Consider the following 19,889-nt stretch of genomic DNA (forward strand, 5'->3'; position numbering starts at 1 on the left):
GGAAATTGCTCATGTCATTACCAGTCAGGTTCTGTTGTGTGCAAGTCATTGGACATCACTATGGAAACCACAGGTTGTAGCAGCAGGTAATGCCAGTGACTCAGCAGGTGGGACTTCTCATGGCAGTTAACACCAAATGTCCTGACAAGAAGCCAGGCAAATATAGTATGGTTGGTTCATTTTTTAGGTGGTCCATAAACTAATAGTTCACTAGGCTAAGGTACAACCAGGTCTTAGATATGTCAAAACACAAGCAGGGAAAACAGAAAAAGAAAGGCAAGTAAATGATGACAGGGAAAGAAAAAAACACATATTCATATTTACTATTAAACTAGAGCCAATACTTTTATTTGTAGAGTTCCCAGTTCAAAGCAACAATTAATTACACATCAGGATTGGTAGGAATACCAAATACTATTTCACAACTGCCACTACGTGTTTCTTTTTCTCTGACACAATTGGCACAGATCCAGGCTTGCTATGTTTACGACGATTCAATTCCCTAGAAATAAACAAAATAAGCAAGTTTATGAGAAATCATCTTAACCAAAGAAAATGTTCTCAAAAACTCATAAAGCATTTTCTTTCACCAGAAAAATGACTATTGAAAAAAATTTCACAATGAGAATAGTTTTGTAAAAAGGTGATGCTCTTAACTAGAAATAAACTTGTTACTTATTTGCTTTTTAGCAGTATTCTTTATTAGTCTAAAACAAACCTGCCACAGTTACTAAAAAACAAACGATTTGATCCTATTCCAACATCTAACAAAAGAGCAAAATAATAGTCATTTTTATAGTTTAATTTTAAAAAAAGAGCTCTGACTTAAAACTTCTATTAATACTTTGCATTATGTGTATTAATTCAAGTGTTTCAAAGATAATATTCCACAGGAGAAATGGCAGTGCAGGGGCAGTTCTGCTTTAGATACAAAATGTTAGATCTCAAATGTTACGTGAAGTATACTAGGAACTCATACTCACTGCTTTCACTTTTGCTGAAAAAAGAAAAAAGGGTGGGGGGGAGATGGGAAAGTCAGAAAAGGGAACCGTGACACAGTCATTTGCCTCAGTACATACTTTCGTCTCCGAGCTTCCTTCATGATGCGCTGCTCCTGAATCTGGCTGTAGATAGATTTTGGTAGATGTCGATGACGAGCTATACGTTTTATATGAGGATGATATTGAAATTTCTCCTTTAATTTCTGGTTATAATCCTTGGCTGCTTTTTCTCTTGATGTAAGCTAAAAAAAGAAAAATGCATTTTGGTATCTTAATGAGTAGCGCATTGGTTTTGTTTCAGTATAACAAATCTAGGCTTACCCTTCTTTGCTCCTAAAACTTTACTTTTATGCCAGGCAATCAAAATTGCCAGAGTACTTGTGCCTTTTACAAAGTTATATTCATAACATGACCCTGTAAGCACCACATTTCCTTTTAGATAGCACGTCCACAACGTGGATAGATGCCAACAAATGAAGCACAGCAGTGCTATGAAGTAGGGCTGAGCGCATCACTGAGGTAGGCCTTCCTTGTAGGTATAAACAACACACGAAAAACACCTAAATCAATTACTCAATTGTTTTTTTCTGAAAATAGGTATGCAAAGAGAAAAGGAAAAAAAGTATCTGACTTCATAATAATTAGGTTTTGTTTAATGTTAAGGATACTACAAATCAGAGGAACATATATTGATGAACTAAATTCAGGCACAAGGCAATACTTACTAATCATTAAACTTAAAATTAGAATTGCCTTTAATTACAGCTTATTATACCTTGATTTTCCTAATGGGCCTAAGGAGAAAATAATTCGTACTTATCCTTTACTTCTTATTTATTTATTTATTTTTTAAAACATGGTGTCACTTTTAAAATACCTTTATTTTGTTTGTTTGTTTATTTATTTTTATTTAATGCTGGAGATTGAACCCAGTTCCTCACCCATGCTAGGCAAGCGCTTGCCACTGGACTACAACTCCAACCCTTAACCTTTACTTCTTACTTTAATATTTGTTTCTGATAAAAATATTCTGTACACTTCTTATATAAAATGTGGGACATTCAGAAAAAACATTAAGAACAAAACAAAAACCAATCACAATCCCACAACCCAAAGGTAATTAGCCAATGATAATATCTGCTGTATTTTCATTGAATCTTTTTTAAGTCTGAAACTTTTTATTTTTCCTTTTTAACATTTTTTTAGTTGTAAATGGATCTTTTATTTCATTTGCTTATTTACATGCGGTGCTGAGGATAAAACCCCAGGGCCTCATACATGCCAGGCAGATGCTCTATCACTGAGCCATAATTCCAGCCCCTAAAGTCTGAAGCTTTCTGTATTTACCTTTTATGTAAGTGTTTTAGTGGCTTTGATATTAAAGAGATCTTACAGTGACTTTAAACCTTTGATCTACCAATTACTAGTCTGCTAACAGAAGAGAGAGGCTTCTAAATTTTAAGCTTCTAGTCCCTACATCTTCACTACCTACCTCAAGGAAGACACAAAGAAACCAAGTACTTTCAAATATTACCAAATAGTAGCTTTGTTTGTTTTATTGCTAACTTACCTTTTTTTTTTAATCACAGAGGTATCAATTGCATCAAAATACCTAAAAAACTTCAAATAAATCTCTTTATAACATTGTGATATCCATGATAATAAATTAACAACTAGCTTTATGGAGACAAAAGAAAATGGGATCTCTTACCACACCCAATTTTTCAGAAGCATTAGCTTTCCAGAGACGAATGTTCATTTCATCAGACCCACACATAATGTACTTGCTGTCAGAAGTCCACTTTACACATATAACATGTTGCATTCGTTTTGTGTGATACACTTCTCTACAGAAAAAGAAGTAAGTTAAAACTCTAGGGATTTTAGTATAGATTTTCTTTACCCATTGCCTGCCAAGTATCAGGATACCATTTTTTAATCCTAAGGGACTATATATAAAAGGAAAATTCAAGTTCATTTCAATGTGTTTTTACTGAATCAAATTAATACTGTTCTGTGCTAAATTCTAGGGAATTTAAAAACAATTCCTCCCCTGGAAGAATTTATAATCCAATAAAAGAAATAAATACAAACAAATTAAGCAAAATCAGATGTATAGAGAATTTCAAAAAATATATGATTGCAAATACAATAAAATTTTAAAGTTGGGGTAACTTTGTAACAATAAAAAATGGCTTGCTCTTAATAAGCCCTTTTGCCCATTTCAACTTCAGTTCAGGTCAACAATTACCCTCCCATCCCAACACTCAAAAACTAGAAAAAAAAAAATAGCATTCAAAGAGCACCTTGTGATCTGCTGAATCTGATGTATGATTTTTTTTGCCTCCTCACATTGTTTAAAAGCTTAATTGAAGTGAGAGTTGATTTACATGTGTGAAAAGAAAGGGAGGGCCACAAAAGTGTCTTATAAGTTGAGGTAAGAATCATTTTATAGTCAAATTTGATACCTATTTGGAAAGACTGTGAAACATGCTAAGTGAATTCACAGAAGATACTATATTGGGAAATGTTAAAAACAGCATTTTAAAGCAAGTTAAAAGATTAGGTCAGGAAAAATAAGCTAAGACTTTTGGGGAAGTGAATTTTCCAAATCTGGACTATATGACTGAAAATGCAGATTATATTAAGGGAAAGGAAAGAGGCTCAACAAACTATACACAGGAGAAGAAAACCCATAGAGGACAACCACATCAAATATAATTCTTATCAATAAAAGTAGCTCTAATGTATAACCACTCAACTAGCCTTTTATGTTATTTCTAAGAGTTATGTTTAATCAGTATGATAAATCATAAGAAACCTATTTTTTAAAGGGGGGAGGATGGTTAAACAGAACAGCCTATTAAATGAAAACTGGATGACACTGACTGCTTTTTCTTCTTTCTCAATGTTCTGCTTTTACTCGGCTCATTTCTTATAATCTTTACCTGCTTAAGAGCCCCTCTTCTTCCCACAGCAATACAATGTGTTTAAATTTATGGAAATCCAATCAGACTTTAGTAACTATTAGAAAATAACTTGTGGGCTGGGATTGTGGCTTAGTGGTAGAGCGCTCGCCTAGCAAGCTTGAGGCACAGAGTTCGAGCCTCAGTACCACATAAATGTAAAATAAAGATACTATGTCCACTTAAAACTAAAATAAATAAATAAATATATATATTTTAAAAAAACTTGTTCAAACCAGTGAAATCGAATGGTTAGACATTTAACTAACTTAGAATCATCCTTAATGGTAAACTATGCAGAGTTCTTAACTTCTTGTTCACATACATGCTAGATTTTATAAACTATACTATTAAGAAACAAATACATTATAAAAATTTAAATTCTTTAGTAGTCAAAATAAGCTATTTTTTCCCCAAAATGAACTAATTCTTACAGTGAATGTACTTGTTCAATACCTGTATAATATTTGTAAATACTGAATAAAATCTTCAGAGAAACCTACTTCCAACACTGACTTAACCTTAGTTTTAAAAAAAGCACTTTAAAATAATACATTTTAAGTCAGGTTTGATAGCTTGTAATCCCAGCTACTAGGAAAACTGAAGCAGGAGAACTATACACTTGTAATTATTATATTTATATATATAAATATATATAAATAAATTATATATATTTATATATATAAATACATAAAATACATATAAATCTTTTTTATAAATATATAAAGATTATAAGAGGTCAGCCTGGGCAACTTAGTGAGAATTTGTTTCAAAATAAAAAAGGACTGAAGGTGTGGTGGTTTCAAAATAAAAAAGGACTGAAGGTGTGGTGCCTGTACTCCCAGCAGCTCAGGAGGCTGAGACAGGAGGATCACGAATACAAAGCCAGCTTTAGCAATGGCGAGGCGCTAAGCAACTCAGTGAGACCATGTCTCTTAATAAAATACAAAATAGGGCTGGGGGTGTGGCTCAGTGGTTGAGTGCCCCTGAGTTCAATTCCTGATATCCAAAAAAAAAAAAAAAAAAGTTGAGGTAATAATGCAGCACAGTGGCAGAGCATACCTGGGTTTAATTTCCTGTAGTGGATAATATAAAACAAAACAAAAAAACCCATACTTTTTTGATTTTCAAAGGAAATTGTTTTAAAAATATAGATATTAAAAAAGCTGCCTAGGCCTGAGTTGCTTGATGCACATAATGAGAGGAAACAACGCAGACCATGGAAACAAAGTGGGATGAGCTTTCAAGCAGATGAAGCAAAGGTCACAGGGAATACCATTTATATCTAAACACAACAGGAAGCAGCATATATTAAGATGATAATTACAAAATCTCCAAATGACATCAGGAAAAAAATTCTCTGGAAATGAGGATAAGAATTTCTATATACAATTCCAGAATAATTTGACCTTATCTGCATTTAGCCAGCCACGTTGGCTTAGGAATAATTCAACCCCAACTCAGCAACTAGGTCTTTGAGATCAAAGGTAAATACACAAATACATATTCCCATTTCTCTAACTTTTTGCTTGTTTTTCATTTCTTGTCTTTATGCATCATGTTAGAAAAGTATATCGTCCTACTATCTTCAGACGTTCTGGTGACAAGAAATTATGAAGGAATATAGTCTCTTGATTCTTAACAGTCTTGCCTTGGGCCTGACTAAATTATCCCCACAAACCATTCAAGACAATGTGGAAAATATTAAGGCAGTTGCAAAGGAAGCAACAGCCATATAAGAACAAATATCAGTATTTCTACAATGAAGATGATGGAATAAAGATCAAAGTCATCAGAATGCTCTTTTTAGTATGCCTTTAACGCAAGTTATCTTCAAAATCAGATTAAACAATGATGATGATAATTGTTTCCCAGCAATTAATGATACAAGGTGTGGGAATCAATGTGGCTTCCTTGAATTAAGAATAGAGAACCATGCAACTATCACAAGTTAAAACACTGAAGAGCAAGACAAGCAAATCAGCTTTGACTGAAAAAGGCATGGAAGAATTGCATGACTCTTAGGCAATAATGTCTCAAAGATCTTTTTGTGGTGAACATAGGGCTGAAAAAAGTTGAGGCAAATGAGGTACTCACTATCTGAATTTTAAGAAGGCATTCATGCTCAAGGTGGTATATATACAGGCCCAACCCTGAGAACAAGAAACTTCTTAAATTCTGCCCCAATGCACCCAATTTGTCTTTCCCTAGTCCTGACCCTGCTGGAACAGAAAGAGGGTGCGTTAGGAAAAGGGCAGGATATGTCTTTGAAAACAAACATCATTCTTCCAGAAGGTACAGAAACCTACTAAACCACAGGCTTAATTTATCATTAAGAGTAATGATCAAAATTCTCACCACTGCACTAAAATGTTGAGCATCTTCATCTGCTGTAGCTACAACACTGAATTAAGCATTCTCTAATTTTTAAAAGTGAACAAACGGTCTGAGAAAGATTCTCTGCTACCATCAACATTTAGGAAGCTGATAAAGTGTGTTACCATTTCCACATGCTGTCACACAATCTCATTACACAGGTTTCTATTTTTTCCTTTCCCAGTCCTGCATTCCACTCCTTTTTTTCTTTTCCTTTTCTACTACCTTAATAATCCCTGGTTTTCTCCAACTAATTTTATCAACCAAGACCGGGACACTAAATGAAGTAAGAGTGTACACATACTCATACATGCATATGTGTGTGTGTGTGTCTGTGTGTGTTGCATTTTAGAGATTAATTTATTTTGTTTCTATTTTAATATGCAGTTGTCATATTAAAATGGAAGTGGTTATATCTTTATTTTTGAGTGACACTACTATAATACTTGAATTATAATTTTTGTAGAAAATTTTCCTTTGATTTACTTTAATTTGCTTTATGCATATCTCTAGAAACATATCTAAGATATTATTACTAAGGAACAGTAAGAAGGTGTATTAAAGTGTGTTTTTGTGTGTGTTTCTTTTGGGCAGTACTGGAGATTAAACACAGAAGCCCTCTACATCTCTAGCCCTTTGTATTTTACTTTGAGAAAGGGTCTTATTAAGTTGCTAAAGTAGTCCTCAAACTTGAGATCCTCCTGTTTTAACTCCTGTGTCACTGGGATTACAGACATGTGCCACTATGCCTAGTATGAAAGTGCTTTGTAAGCCAAAGCACACTGCACATACACAAGGGGCTGTGTCTTATATAGGAGCTAAGTTTATTTAAAGTTAGCCTAAAGGGGCTGTGGATACAGCTCAGTGGTGGAGTCCTTGTGCAGCATATAAGAGGTGCTAGGTTTGACACCCAGGACTGCTAGAAAAATAAAGTCAGTCAGTAAAGCAAAAAATCAAGGAAAAATAACCCTTGAAAGTCCTTAAATTGTCGTTTTCTATAGATTACCTCAGTACAAAAATATAACACTGACATGGTGATACATGCCTAGAGGCTGAGGCATGGAGGATCTCAAGTTCAAGGCCAATCTCAGCAACTTAGTGAGGCCCTAGCAACTTAGTGAGATTCTATCTCAAAAGAAAAAGGGGTGGGAATGAGGTTCAGCGGTAAAGCTTCCCTGAGTTCAATACCCAGTACCAAAAAAACCCAAAACACACACATACACACACATATATACATACACACACAGTTGTATATATGATACCATATATTACAGATGTATAAATATATATACTATATTATATTTAGTAACAAAGTGTATAGTAGAGAGCCAAGCTGTATAAGACAATATGAATCTCACACAAATAAGACTATGGGACAGCTGACAATTTTATTTGCTCTTTTAAATTTTGCATTGGTTGAATGTGAATGAGTAAGAAATAAGAAGCAAACAATATTAATTGCTCTTATATTGCGTTAGTTAAAACTTATGTAAGTTCTTTATCAGCAAATTAAAAATTTCTAGAAAGTTTACTAATTACATAAATATAATGCTCTGTTCAGTGAAAGAAACCACCTGATAGGCTAATGTTTTGCCCATAGATGATACAATGGAAGCTTAATATCCCAAGCCATAATGCATGGGTGTAAGCCCCATCATATATACATAACCAGCCAGAACATTTAAAATTAGGAATCCCACTCCACACACCCCCCAAAATCAAAGAAAAACAAGTAGTTTATTGGTTGTCACATACCTGCTCCGACTTCTGTCAACAGGAAAGATTCTAATAGATTTATCAAAACTAGCAGACACAAACTCTTTCCCAGTGGGGGAGTAATCCACATCAAGCACTGCAGATACATGATCCATGTGGACCATTAAAGGAGTGTCCAGTGCACGCATATCAAAAGTATATAAGCTGTAAAAGAATTTTAAAATTCTGATATAAATTTCTAGAAAAAGCCATATGTGTTTCTTAAAGGCATTAATGAAAATAAGACCCACTGATTAATCATGGGCATCTAAATAAATAGCTCAATTCTGAACACAGGCAGGCAAGAGACAAGGAAAAATATCAACTTTTTATTGCTCCTTAAGATTACACACACACACACACACACACACACACACACACACACACACTTTTTTCCTCATAATGTAAATAGAAAATGTGAAAACTTCAAACAAATTATAAAGAATACAAAATTACCTTTAACTCTATTACCCAGAGAAAGTCAGTTGGTACAATAAAGACTTTTAAACATCTCTTTACTATGCTATTTAAATTTATATTTTTAATAAAATTGAGATAAATACTGTATAAAGCTTTATATTTTAATGCTCTTCTCATGAATATTTTCTCATATCATTAAATAACATTTAAAAAGATTTTATTCTTAAATGAGTACAAATAATTTCTATTTTTTGAAACAGTTTCCAATTTTAAAAAATAATGCTTAAACAAAACTCAAATATTTGAATTTGAATTAAAAACTGAAATTCAATTAAAGTTGGACAGATTTCTAAAGTAGGATTTTCACATCTGAAAGCAGGAGCATTTTTAAGGCTTGAGTTGACAAATCATTTGCAACAAAGCTGAGTTAATTTATATTCCTATCAGTGACATACCAGGGAGCAGAACTATAAAGCTCTAAACAAAACAAACATACATAAAAACAGTTATGCTGAGCTACAAAAATTTTTTAAAAAAGTGAACACAGCTTTTCAAGGGGTGTACCAAAATAAGAAAGTTACTTTATGCACAAATGGTAAAACCTACTGACTTTTGAGTTTCAAGATTAAAAATAATTTTTAACAACTAAAATAGTGCCCCAAATGAGCCAACAAAGACAATGGATAAAAGTAATACAGCATTACAGTGACCAATAATACCAAAATATTTCCAGATGCTAAGATTACTAAGTTTAAGTTTTAGAAAAAAGAAGGTATCTTCCCCAAAGTTCTTCCCCAAAGTTATGTAATTATCACAAAAGAAAGTATAATAACTGTAGTAAAAAATCTGATGGACGTCACCTTAATCAAGGTTAATATTATCATTAGTAAAACATACTGACATCAAGTACCAAATCTTTACATGATATAGTTATGATCTAGATGTGAAATGTCCCCCAAAAGCTCAGGTGTTTAAGACTTGGTCCCCAATGCAGTAGTGTTAATGGTGGGGACCTTTGGAAGGTGATTGGTTCATGAAGGTTCTAACCTTATCAGTGGATTAATCTACTAATAAATTCCTAAATTAAAGGTTGAGAGGTGGCAGAAACTGCAAAGTTGTACAAAGTAGGTCACTGGGGTAATCTCCACTTCTTTCGTGACCACCATGAGGTAAATACTATTTCTCTGCCATGAGTTCTACAAGCAACACTGGACTGAAACCTCAAAAATCTGTGAGCCAAAATAAGTATTCTCTTCTTATAATGAGAAAACATTAGCTAAACCCAAATTAAGGGCAGTTTTCAAAATAAGTGAAAGGTAAGTCCTCTTCAAAAGGACTAAGGTTCCGAGCACAGTGGCACATGCTTGTAAACCCAGAAGGTAGGGAGGCTGAGGCAGGAGGCTCATGAGTTCAAAGCCAGCCTCAGCAACTTAGTGAGGCCCTAAACAATTTAGTGAGACCCTGTATTTTAATAAAAAATAAAAAAGGATGTGGCTTAGTGGTTAAGCACCCCTGGTTCAATCCCTGGTACCAAAAAAAAAAAAAAAAAAAAAAGTACTAAGTATTATGTACCAAATGTTGGTATGTCTTCTCAAAATTCATATGTTGAAGTCCAATCCCCAATTGTGATGCTATTTGGAGATAGGGTCTTTGGGGAAACAATAAGGTCATAAAGGAAGAGAAGAAGAGGGGAGGAGAGAGGAGGGGAGGAGAGAGTGGATGGCTGGATGCAACATAGAAGAGGGCCTTTATTAGAACCTGACTATGTTGGCACCTGGATCTCCAACCACCAGGTTCCGAAACTCTGAGAAATAAATGTGTGTTGCTTAAGCCACCCTATTTCATGGTAATTTGTTGCAGCAGTCTGAACAAAGATATAAGGTTACAGAAGATGAGAAAAGACTGAAAAACAGTTATAGATTAAGTAGACTAAGGAAACATGACAATTAAATTTAACCTGAGATCCTTCATCAGAACCCTGAATAGAAAAGCACATTGCTGGAAAAACTGGTGATGGAATAAAGTCTGTAGCTTAGTTAATAGTATTATTTTTTAATAATACTGTACCAATGGTAACCTCTGGGTTTTGCTATGATTATGTTGTATAAGACATTACCATTAGGGGACAATGACAACATGTCATATTTTTGCAATTTTTTAGTAAACCTAAAATTATTTCAAAGGTATGTTTTTAAAAATTAATACTTGCCAGCCTTAGTGGCACACACCTGTAATCCCAGCAGCTGGGGAGGCTGAGGCAGGAGCAAGATCACGAGTTCAAAGATCACAAGTTCAAAGCCAGCTTCACCAAATTATCGAGACCTTAAGCCACTCAGTGAGACCCTTTCTCCAAATAAAATATAAAAAAGAGCTGGGGAAGTGGCTAAGTGGTTAAGCATCCCTGAGTTTAATACCCGGTACGAAAAAAATAATTGCACTGCTCTTTAAGAAATAATTTTTTAAACTTTTATAGAATTGTCACCCAAGATCATACTGATTTTTGAGGTTAAATTTTTGAGTTGACAACTGCTTCAGAATGTTACCTGCCTAGTACAACAGTTCTCAACAAGGTTTGAGGTATGAGACTCTTTAGGGATCATCTATATCAAAGTTCTCTTCTTACGGATGATAAAACTGTGACAAAGAATTAGTTTAAATGATGTGCCCAACTTTCTACAGCAATTACTGCTTGACCTAGATTCGAACTTGGGTTTCTAATTCAGAACAATTAGAATATTTAAAGGACATTTATGAAAGAAGGAAAATATTTACACATACAGAAAAGTGATACCACAGCAAGATGATTTTCAAGTAAAAGCAATTATGGGACATTCTAACAATCACTTCTTATACTGTTCTTTGTTCTGGGTGCTATGATACATAACTCTTCCCAAGGCAAGAAATTCCAAGGAAGCTCTGAAAAAAGTCCACCTTGTCAAAATAGCTAATGAGAATGTACTTTATTAAAGTGGTCACAATACTGCAGTATTACTCCTATCATTCATTGCCTTTAATTGGAACACTGTCATTTAATTTTGAAACATCAATGAAAGCAAAAAAGGATTTTGTTTAGTGTGAGTGGTTACTGCTAGTTAATAACCAACCAACTGTGCTTCTTTTTAGTACAGAAATCATAAGAGATGATTTTAGTCATTACCACAAAAACATTATGTAATAAATCGCATTTATGAACTAATATTACTGTTTATGCTTTCACATCTATAAAGTGGAATACAAAATTTAAATACAGAATATCTAAGTTCAATCCACCACCAAACTTCAACCTTCTCCAATGAAACAAACAAACAAAATTATTAGGAACCTACCATATATGTAGTACTACAACAAATGCATTGGATAAGAATTAACAGGTTAATCTCTCTGCTTCAATATCCTAAAAAAGGTGATGTTCGTTTTTGTTTTCATCTTTCAAGAAAAGATGAAATAAGAGCCATTGTGCAATGCTTCAACAAATGTTAAAACATTACATAAGGAAACAAAATTCTACATAGATCAAGAATATAAGGCTGCTGCTGGCACAATGGCTCATGCTTTGTAATCCTAGCGGCTCAGGAGGCTGAAGCAGAAGAGTTGCAAGTTCAAAGCCAGCCTCAGCAAAAGTGAGGCAACTCAGTGAGACCCTCCCTGTCTTTAAATAAAATACAAAATTGGGCTGGGGGATGTGGCTCAGTGGTTGAGTGCCTCTGAGTTCAACCCCCCCCCAAAAAAAATAGAATATAAGGCCGCTAAGTGAATTTTACACAACACAGTCACAGAATAACCTATCCGCAAATATTAAGCTAAAAATTTCAAGTATAATTTTTCTTCTGCCTTAATACTGTAACAGTGACAGTTGATGGCATAAGTACATAAGTAAGAGCTACCAATATTTGTAGGCAGATGCCAGGTATGGTGGCTCATGCCTGCAATCCCAGTGACTTGGGAGACTGACACAGGAGGATCATAAATTCAAGGCCAGCCTTAGCAACTTACTGAGGCACTAAGCAACTTAGAGAGACTGTCTCAAAATAAAAAACAACAAGGGTTAGGGATGTAGTCCAGTCGTAAAGTGCCTAAGTACCCCCTACCAACCCCAAATTGTAGGCAATTATTTTTGTTTCCATTAAAACATGATGGTTTAGTCTTTACGTATAGAGTATATCAAAGCACCAAACTTCGTTCATAAAGGGCCAGGTAGTAAATATTTTTGGCCAAGTAGACCATAAGGTCTGTATCAAACTTATTCAACTGAGGCATTACAGCACAAAAGCAGCCATATCTAATACACACATAAATGGGTGTAAACAAACTGAAGTAAAACTTTTTATAAAAACACAAAGCAGGATTTTTTATAAAGGTTATAGTTTACTATCCTTGGTATACATCATTCTGAAAATAGAAAATAATTTTCTAAAAAGCCCTTCCAATTTGGAAATTATTTTTAGTAAAACAAATCAGTTTTCTAACTTGTATATGAAGTAAAATATACTGTATTAGTAAAATGTATGCAATTGAGCCCTTTCTGATAGAATAAATTTTTACAAAAGAAAAACTTACTTGTAATCTTCATTTGCTGCAGTAAAAATAAAAGCTTCCATAGGGTTCCAACAGATTGTATTTGTTCTCATATCTAAGATAACCTGAGAAAGGAAGCACATATTAGCCTATTAGTATGAAGTTAATTATCTTTAAAAAGAATAAATTTCCTTCTTCATTTCTTTTTCGCCCCCATTGATTGAAGCAAATATTTAGTAAACATGTACTATGTGTATACTATCATTCAAGTAATGGGACATCAATTAATAATTGTTTCCTGAATACACAGGCAGAGTGGCAAATATGAAAAATAGAAAAATGGTTAATACCTTGTCCCTGAATTTCAAATAATTTAAATGACTAAGTATCAAATTAGGGACAAAATTAATGGTGAGTTTACAATTAAAGTGCAGAAGAAATGTTTCAAAAGACTAGCATAATTTGAACTCATTTATGATTACCAATAATTTAGAGTGCTTCTCAACAGAATGCCACTTGTATTTTGGGGAAGACAATCTTATTGTGTGTGATTATCTACTGTAGGATGTTTAACTCTCAAGGAGCTCTCCAGTAACTGTTTGAACACTATACCTTGTGCAGGAACATAACCCCTGAGTGAACACTACTATATTTAGAAAAGATAACAAGAAACAATGACAAGGGTCAGGGATATACCATGATTGGGCAACAGCACACATTAAACCCTGGGTTTAATTCCTAGTACCACAAAAAATAAAAATGAAAAATGAAGGAAGAGAAGAAACACTGACAGTAGAAACAACAATTAAAAAACAAAACAGTGTTTAATATACTCTGCCTATTGCCTGACTGACTGAAAAAAATAAACAGAGTGCAAACTGGATGGAACGAGTTATTTTCTACAACCTAAAAGTAGTGGAAGGGGCTGGGAATGTGGCTCAAGCGGTAGTGCGCTCGCCTGGCATGCGTGCGGCCCGGGTTCGATCCTCAGCACCACATACAAACAAAGATGTTGTGTCTGCCGAAAACTGAAAGATAAATATTAAAATTCTTTCTCCTCTCTCTTAAAAATAAATAAATAAATAAAAGTAGTGGAACACCATTAAAAAATAGTACTCATTTTTCTACCTATGACAATATTTCTCTCCCTCTTCAGAATTAGCATAAATTGTATTAGCTTTGACATGTAAGTCCTGAAATTATCATCTTAGAACTGTTGGGAAGTCTATCACCTTGGACAAGATAGTGCCTGTCTAAAAAACAAACAAATAACAACAACAACAACAAAAAAAACCACCCCACAAACTAAATAGTACCCATCAGCATATATCTAAACAAATAAAGCTGGTATGTGAATGAGTTCTAAAACTTTCAGGAATAAAATACTTTGTTTATCATATACGTCATCTGATAATCATGAGGCCTGATATATTATTATATATTTCTAAGTAGTAATATACAAGATATGTCATTAAATAATTTTCAATTCAATAAGTACAAATTAGATGTCTAAGACATGCTGGCATCTTAGAAGACACAGAAACTTAAGGGTCTCTACAGTGCAATGAGAAGCTGAGAGAATGCCACTCTAGGATATAAGACTATCTCTTTGAAAATAAAAATATTTGCTCCACATTTTCAGCTACTCAATTTACAGAGAAATGATAAAAGCAAAGACAAAATTGAAACTCACCTTTTTCAGAGGAGTAGCTTGCCTCATATCATATAGTACTATATTTCTATCAGAAGCACAACTTCCCAAAAGAAATGTCTAAAAATAATTATAATAATCACCAGTTAAAAGTCAGGCTTGGCAGCAAAGCATGTCTATTCAGTGCACAAATGAATTAATAACCTTAATCTTTATGCTAAAACACTAAATTGTAACATTAAAGCTCATTTTATGAGGTTATAAATCATGTATAATCTTAGAAACCTAAGTAGTTTCATTGTGAAGTCCCCATGCATATATTTTAGATGCCAGTGATAACAGTGTGAAGCTAACACTGTTTTTAAATTTATAATAGAACATATTTTATTTATGTATTCTTCAACTTTGACTTGTTTAAGCTTTCACTATTATAAACAACACTTAAAATATTTCTACTCACTAACAATTGTCCTTAGTAAAATTTCAGGAGTGACACTACTGAACTTAAAAGTCTAAACAATTTCATGGTTTTGGATATTCAGGGCTACTTATTTTCTGAAAAGACATACCAATATATACCGCAATGTGGGAATATGCTGATTTTACCACAATACGACAGTCTTATGTAATGTCATTTAAAAGTTAATATCTGTTCTTTTCTTTGTGGTACTGGGGATTGAACCCCAGATACTCCATCACTGAAGGGTATCTCCAGTTCTTTTTGTTTTCTATTTTTGAAAGTGTCTTGCTAAGTTGCCAAGGCTGGCCTCAAACTTGTGATCCTCCTGTCTCAGGTTCCCAAGAAGTCACTGCCTCTGTTTGACAATATTTTCTTAACACGTAAATTTTCTGCTTTATTAGAAGTTAAATATTTGTTAACTCTCTATATAAATTAGGCCTGTTCTTTGTCCAACCTTTTTAAGATGTTTCAAACATTTAGCTTATTCCTAAATCAGTTTTAAATGTGCAAGGTACTTACATAACCACTGACATTAAGTGAAAATAAGCCCTCTACTACTTAGTTCAGGAGCCCTAAATACTACCCTTTCTCTTCACTCATGGTTTCTAACACACAACTCTTTCTTCTGCCGACTCTTTCATAGTGCAAATGGATCAGGACAGGAAGTTATTTACTAAATTGGTGTATGGTCTGCTAACTCCTACTACTGAGCATATACTGTTCAAATCAACATCATAAAGCTACAACCATGTTACAACCATGATTTCTTCTCAGACTTTTCCAAAAGCCTCCTCTCTCATTGTTGCCTCTGAGAGCTGCCCTAGAGACCCCCTCAACTTTTCTTGGCTTTTCCTTATGTCACCTTAGGGTGTGACCAGATTCCATTTCTAAACATAAAGACTGATCTGAGGAAAGCAAAAAAAATCTACCTACTCTGAAAGTCAATTTTCACATTGTAAAATATGGCAACACTCAAGATAAATTTTTGGTTTTACTGAATACTAGGCTTCAATATTTTAACAGAAGATTAATTATTAATAATTAGAGTAGTCAAACATAGTCCATTTGTTCACAGCAACATGTCTTTTCCATTAAGTTTGATACAGGGTAAGAGAAACACACACCATTTGTTTTTAGCACTCAGTTCATAGGTTTAATAATAAACAGGAGAATGAATAGAGCTATTATGTAGGCAAGTGTGACAAACATGGTTGCTAGGTCATGACTAGTAGTGAAACATGGTTGCTAGGTCATGACTAGTAGTGACTTATGATTTCTGAATTGGCCATCAGCTCCTTTGACGTAGATGTTCACCAAAATAGAAAAGCAAAAGATTTGTCTCTTGAAAAGCAGAAACCCATCTGTCTGGGTTCATTATTTTTTATAGTAATATCATCATCATCTTGAATTTGAGTAGCATTTTAAAAAATGTTCACATACATTACTATAATTTATGCTCACAAAAACACCTATGACATACACTGAAAGATATAATTAAACTCATTTTAAAATAAAAAATATAGAGAAGAATGGTGATGTGGATAAAATCAATTCAAAGGTACACTGGCAGAAAATACAGTTTTGACTTGGCTCCACAGTAAGTGGGACATAAAACATTCTTTCAAGTTGCTTGTGTTTGTGGTCTTACACTGTAAAGCTAGCTTGGTCCTCTAGGCCATACTGTACTCTATAACCAAGGGAAACATGAAGGAAGCTGGAGGATGGAATGAGGGTACAATAGAAAGAGATACTCTAGACTAGGAATTAGTAAACTTTTTCTGTAAAAGGCCAGAGAGTATTTTAGAATTTGTGGGCCATGTGACTACTATAGCAATACTCAATGCTGCCATTATAGTGTAAAACAGCTACAGACAGTATGTAAACAAGAGGGCCAAACTGTGTTTTAGTAGTACTTTATAAAAACAGGCAATGGGTCACATCTGGTCACAGATTGTGCTTTGCCAACCTCTGCTCTAGATCTGTAGCATCTCCTAGAAGTGTGTACATAGGCACATGTGGGTGGCAAGAAAGGTGTATTTAGACTGCTTTCTTGGCAATACTTCAAAGACACACTCACATCACACTACAGCACCTTATATTCTATTATATCATATAGTTCTCATTATTTGCTACTTTGACTTAATCTTTCTTCCCTCCTTTTACTAGTCTGAGTCTCTGAGGGTATAAAACTTACATATCAAGATTTTTGTTTACAGCACCTAATATGGTAGCCTCCTGATAACTTGTAAAATGAGATTATGCATGCTTTGATCTCTTTTTCTTTCTGAAGGAAAGCATATCTACTGAGTGTTCTGAACAATGAATTCATCATTACTGTGTGTTTTTTGGGGTGGTGGGACTGAACCCTAGGGTACTCAACCACTGAGCCACATCCCCAGCCCGTTTTTATATTTTATTTAGGGACAGGGTCTTGCTAAGTTACTTAGGGTGTTGCTAAGTTGCTGAGGCTGGCTTTGAACTGGCAATCCTCCTGCCTCGGCCTTCGCAGCCACTGGGATTACGGGTGTGCACCACAACACCTGGCTATTAAAATGCATTCTAACAATAAAGCGCAGGAAAAGATCCGGAGTCTTTGCTAGCATAGACTCCAGGGAGCCTTTATTCCTAAATTCACACCTGAATAGATAATATGTAGTGGCCAATCTCTAAGTCTTCTCTTAGACCAGGAAGGAACTTGGCAGACTTTTAAACAAAGAAAAATATCACTAATTATCACAGTATAATAATGATCATGCATGTTATTATGAAGCACTATATCCTTAGGATTTATAAAGAAAACAATGCTCAATGTTGCTGTTTCTGATCTCCGATAATTAAAAAAAAAAACTAACATTTTTCTAAAAGTACAATGAAATAATCAGTGAAATATGAGTGTTAAAGGTATACATAAATTCAAAGTTAAACAGTTGAGTATTTGCGTAGTTCTACCTCCATAAGCACACACACATCCTTTCTCTCAAAATGTTAACACTGATGTCTGGAACTAAACTTCAGAGAAACATGTTGAGATTTGACAGAACTTGGATATAATCTGAAAAAAGTGACCAAATGCCAGAAAACCAATAAAATTTAAAAAACTCCTTTATCCAAAAGTTTCCTAAACAGAGCTGAAATGATTAAATAACAACAACATATTTTTTAAAATAACATTACCTCAATTGGGTTAAACTTAACACTACTTATACTGTCGTATCCCCAGGTCATTGAACATATAGGATTGGTTCTTTGTTCATCCCAAATGTCAACTTGCTGTCCACATGTGGCAAAAGCAGGATCTTTCCAGTGATGATCAATTCCAGTATACACTGTCTTTAAAAGCAAAGAGATTGTTACAGATGGATGTTTCCACTACTATTTCAAATTTGCAGACTAAAAATTTAAATACATCTATCCATACTTTCATTTTTAAGGAAATCCCCAAAACAAAAAAAGACTTCTTTAATGCCATTCCTGCAAATGGAAGAAAGTATTCTAAAGAGTTAAAAAAAGATTTAAGAATAAACCCAATTTTGTTTTAGGAATTATCACCTGGGAATTATCTCCATCTTAAATTCATACAACACCTTCATGTCCCTTGGAACATTTGGAATTTCTTGATATCTGAGGCAGAACCAAAATATATACTAACCAGTATACTGCACTTGCTCTTAGCCAAAGGTCAAGAAAAGATTAATCATAATACTGAAATAAAGTGGTGATTTAAAAAATTGGGACATATTTAGGTTAAAGAGTAAATCTAATTTTAGAATTTTGCCTTAACATAGCATCTCATCTACAGAATAATTTGTAAGAAGCATCATACACTACACTTCTTCATTTCCTAAAGGATTATAAAACCAAACAGAAGCTGAAGCATTATTTTTCCTAACCTCTACCTTATAGATTTTATTCCATGTTGTTTTATAAAAAATGTTCCTTTGCGTCCTATAGCTAAAAACAAATCAAACCCTACTATAATAAACTCCAAAAAACTGTTCAAATTCTTTAGCTTTGAAGAAATGTAACTGAATTAAAAATTACTTAAAATAGTTCAATTATTACAGATAAAAACCTCTCATTTCATATTTACATTTTTTCCTTTCTGGAAATTATAATTATGAAATAATAAAAAGAGAGAAGAGTTTTAATAGGCAAATTACAAGGAAATTTATATTTATACCTTTCCTAAGATTGTATGCAGTGGCTCTTCCTCTTCTCCACAGCCTGGTCCATCCATTTTCCATTGCTTCACAGTTTTGTCATCACCAACCTAGATATATTTGTTTTATTATGATGATAATGAACAACAGTTATAAATTAAAACTTGCCAACACATATCAAATTAAAAACATCTCATTTTAAAAAAACTACACATACAATATTCTTCCTTTATCACATTTACTGATGCAGTTACATGCCACCCTTCTATGGAAAAGAATTGTGACACATACATGAAGTACATAAAATTAAAAATAAAATTTAGTATTTTTTTTATACTAAATAAAAAAAAGAAAAAAAAAATAGGATGTTGATGGCTCCCTAAATGTCACTGGGAAGATGGGACTCCTAGCATGCCTATGTCCACCATGGGTGCTCAGTGAGTACTAGTCGCACTGAAATCTAGGAATAATCGGGATTTTTTTAGGAAATGGTTGGAATCAACTCGCAGTCCCAACACTTATCCAATAATTGTGCGTGGATATTGTATCAATTTTTTTCCTATTAAAAAGCAGAAATAGTGACTT

General features: G+C 33.8%; 1 protein-coding gene across 1 annotated transcript in view; it reads right to left on the reverse strand.

Annotated features, from left to right (window-relative positions):
• Window positions 1-273: 273 nt before the first annotated feature.
• The window catches only part of Dcaf13 (DDB1 and CUL4 associated factor 13), a 37,560-nt gene continuing 17,944 nt past the window's right edge, over window positions 274-19,889 (reverse strand). Inside the window, exons 4-11 of the mRNA XM_026383126.2 lie at window positions 19,325-19,414; window positions 18,319-18,474; window positions 14,727-14,804; window positions 13,076-13,158; window positions 8,099-8,263; window positions 2,713-2,848; window positions 1,080-1,243; window positions 274-502 (exon numbers count right to left, since the gene is read on the reverse strand). Of these exons, the coding sequence (XP_026238911.1) occupies window positions 415-502; window positions 1,080-1,243; window positions 2,713-2,848; window positions 8,099-8,263; window positions 13,076-13,158; window positions 14,727-14,804; window positions 18,319-18,474; window positions 19,325-19,414 (960 nt within the window). The 3' untranslated portion in view covers window positions 274-414. The remainder of the gene's footprint in view (window positions 503-1,079; window positions 1,244-2,712; window positions 2,849-8,098; window positions 8,264-13,075; window positions 13,159-14,726; window positions 14,805-18,318; window positions 18,475-19,324; window positions 19,415-19,889) is intronic.

This window comes from Urocitellus parryii, chromosome 7 (genome assembly GCF_045843805.1).
Source record: "Urocitellus parryii isolate mUroPar1 chromosome 7, mUroPar1.hap1, whole genome shotgun sequence".
Classification (NCBI taxonomy): Eukaryota; Metazoa; Chordata; class Mammalia; order Rodentia; family Sciuridae; genus Urocitellus; species Urocitellus parryii.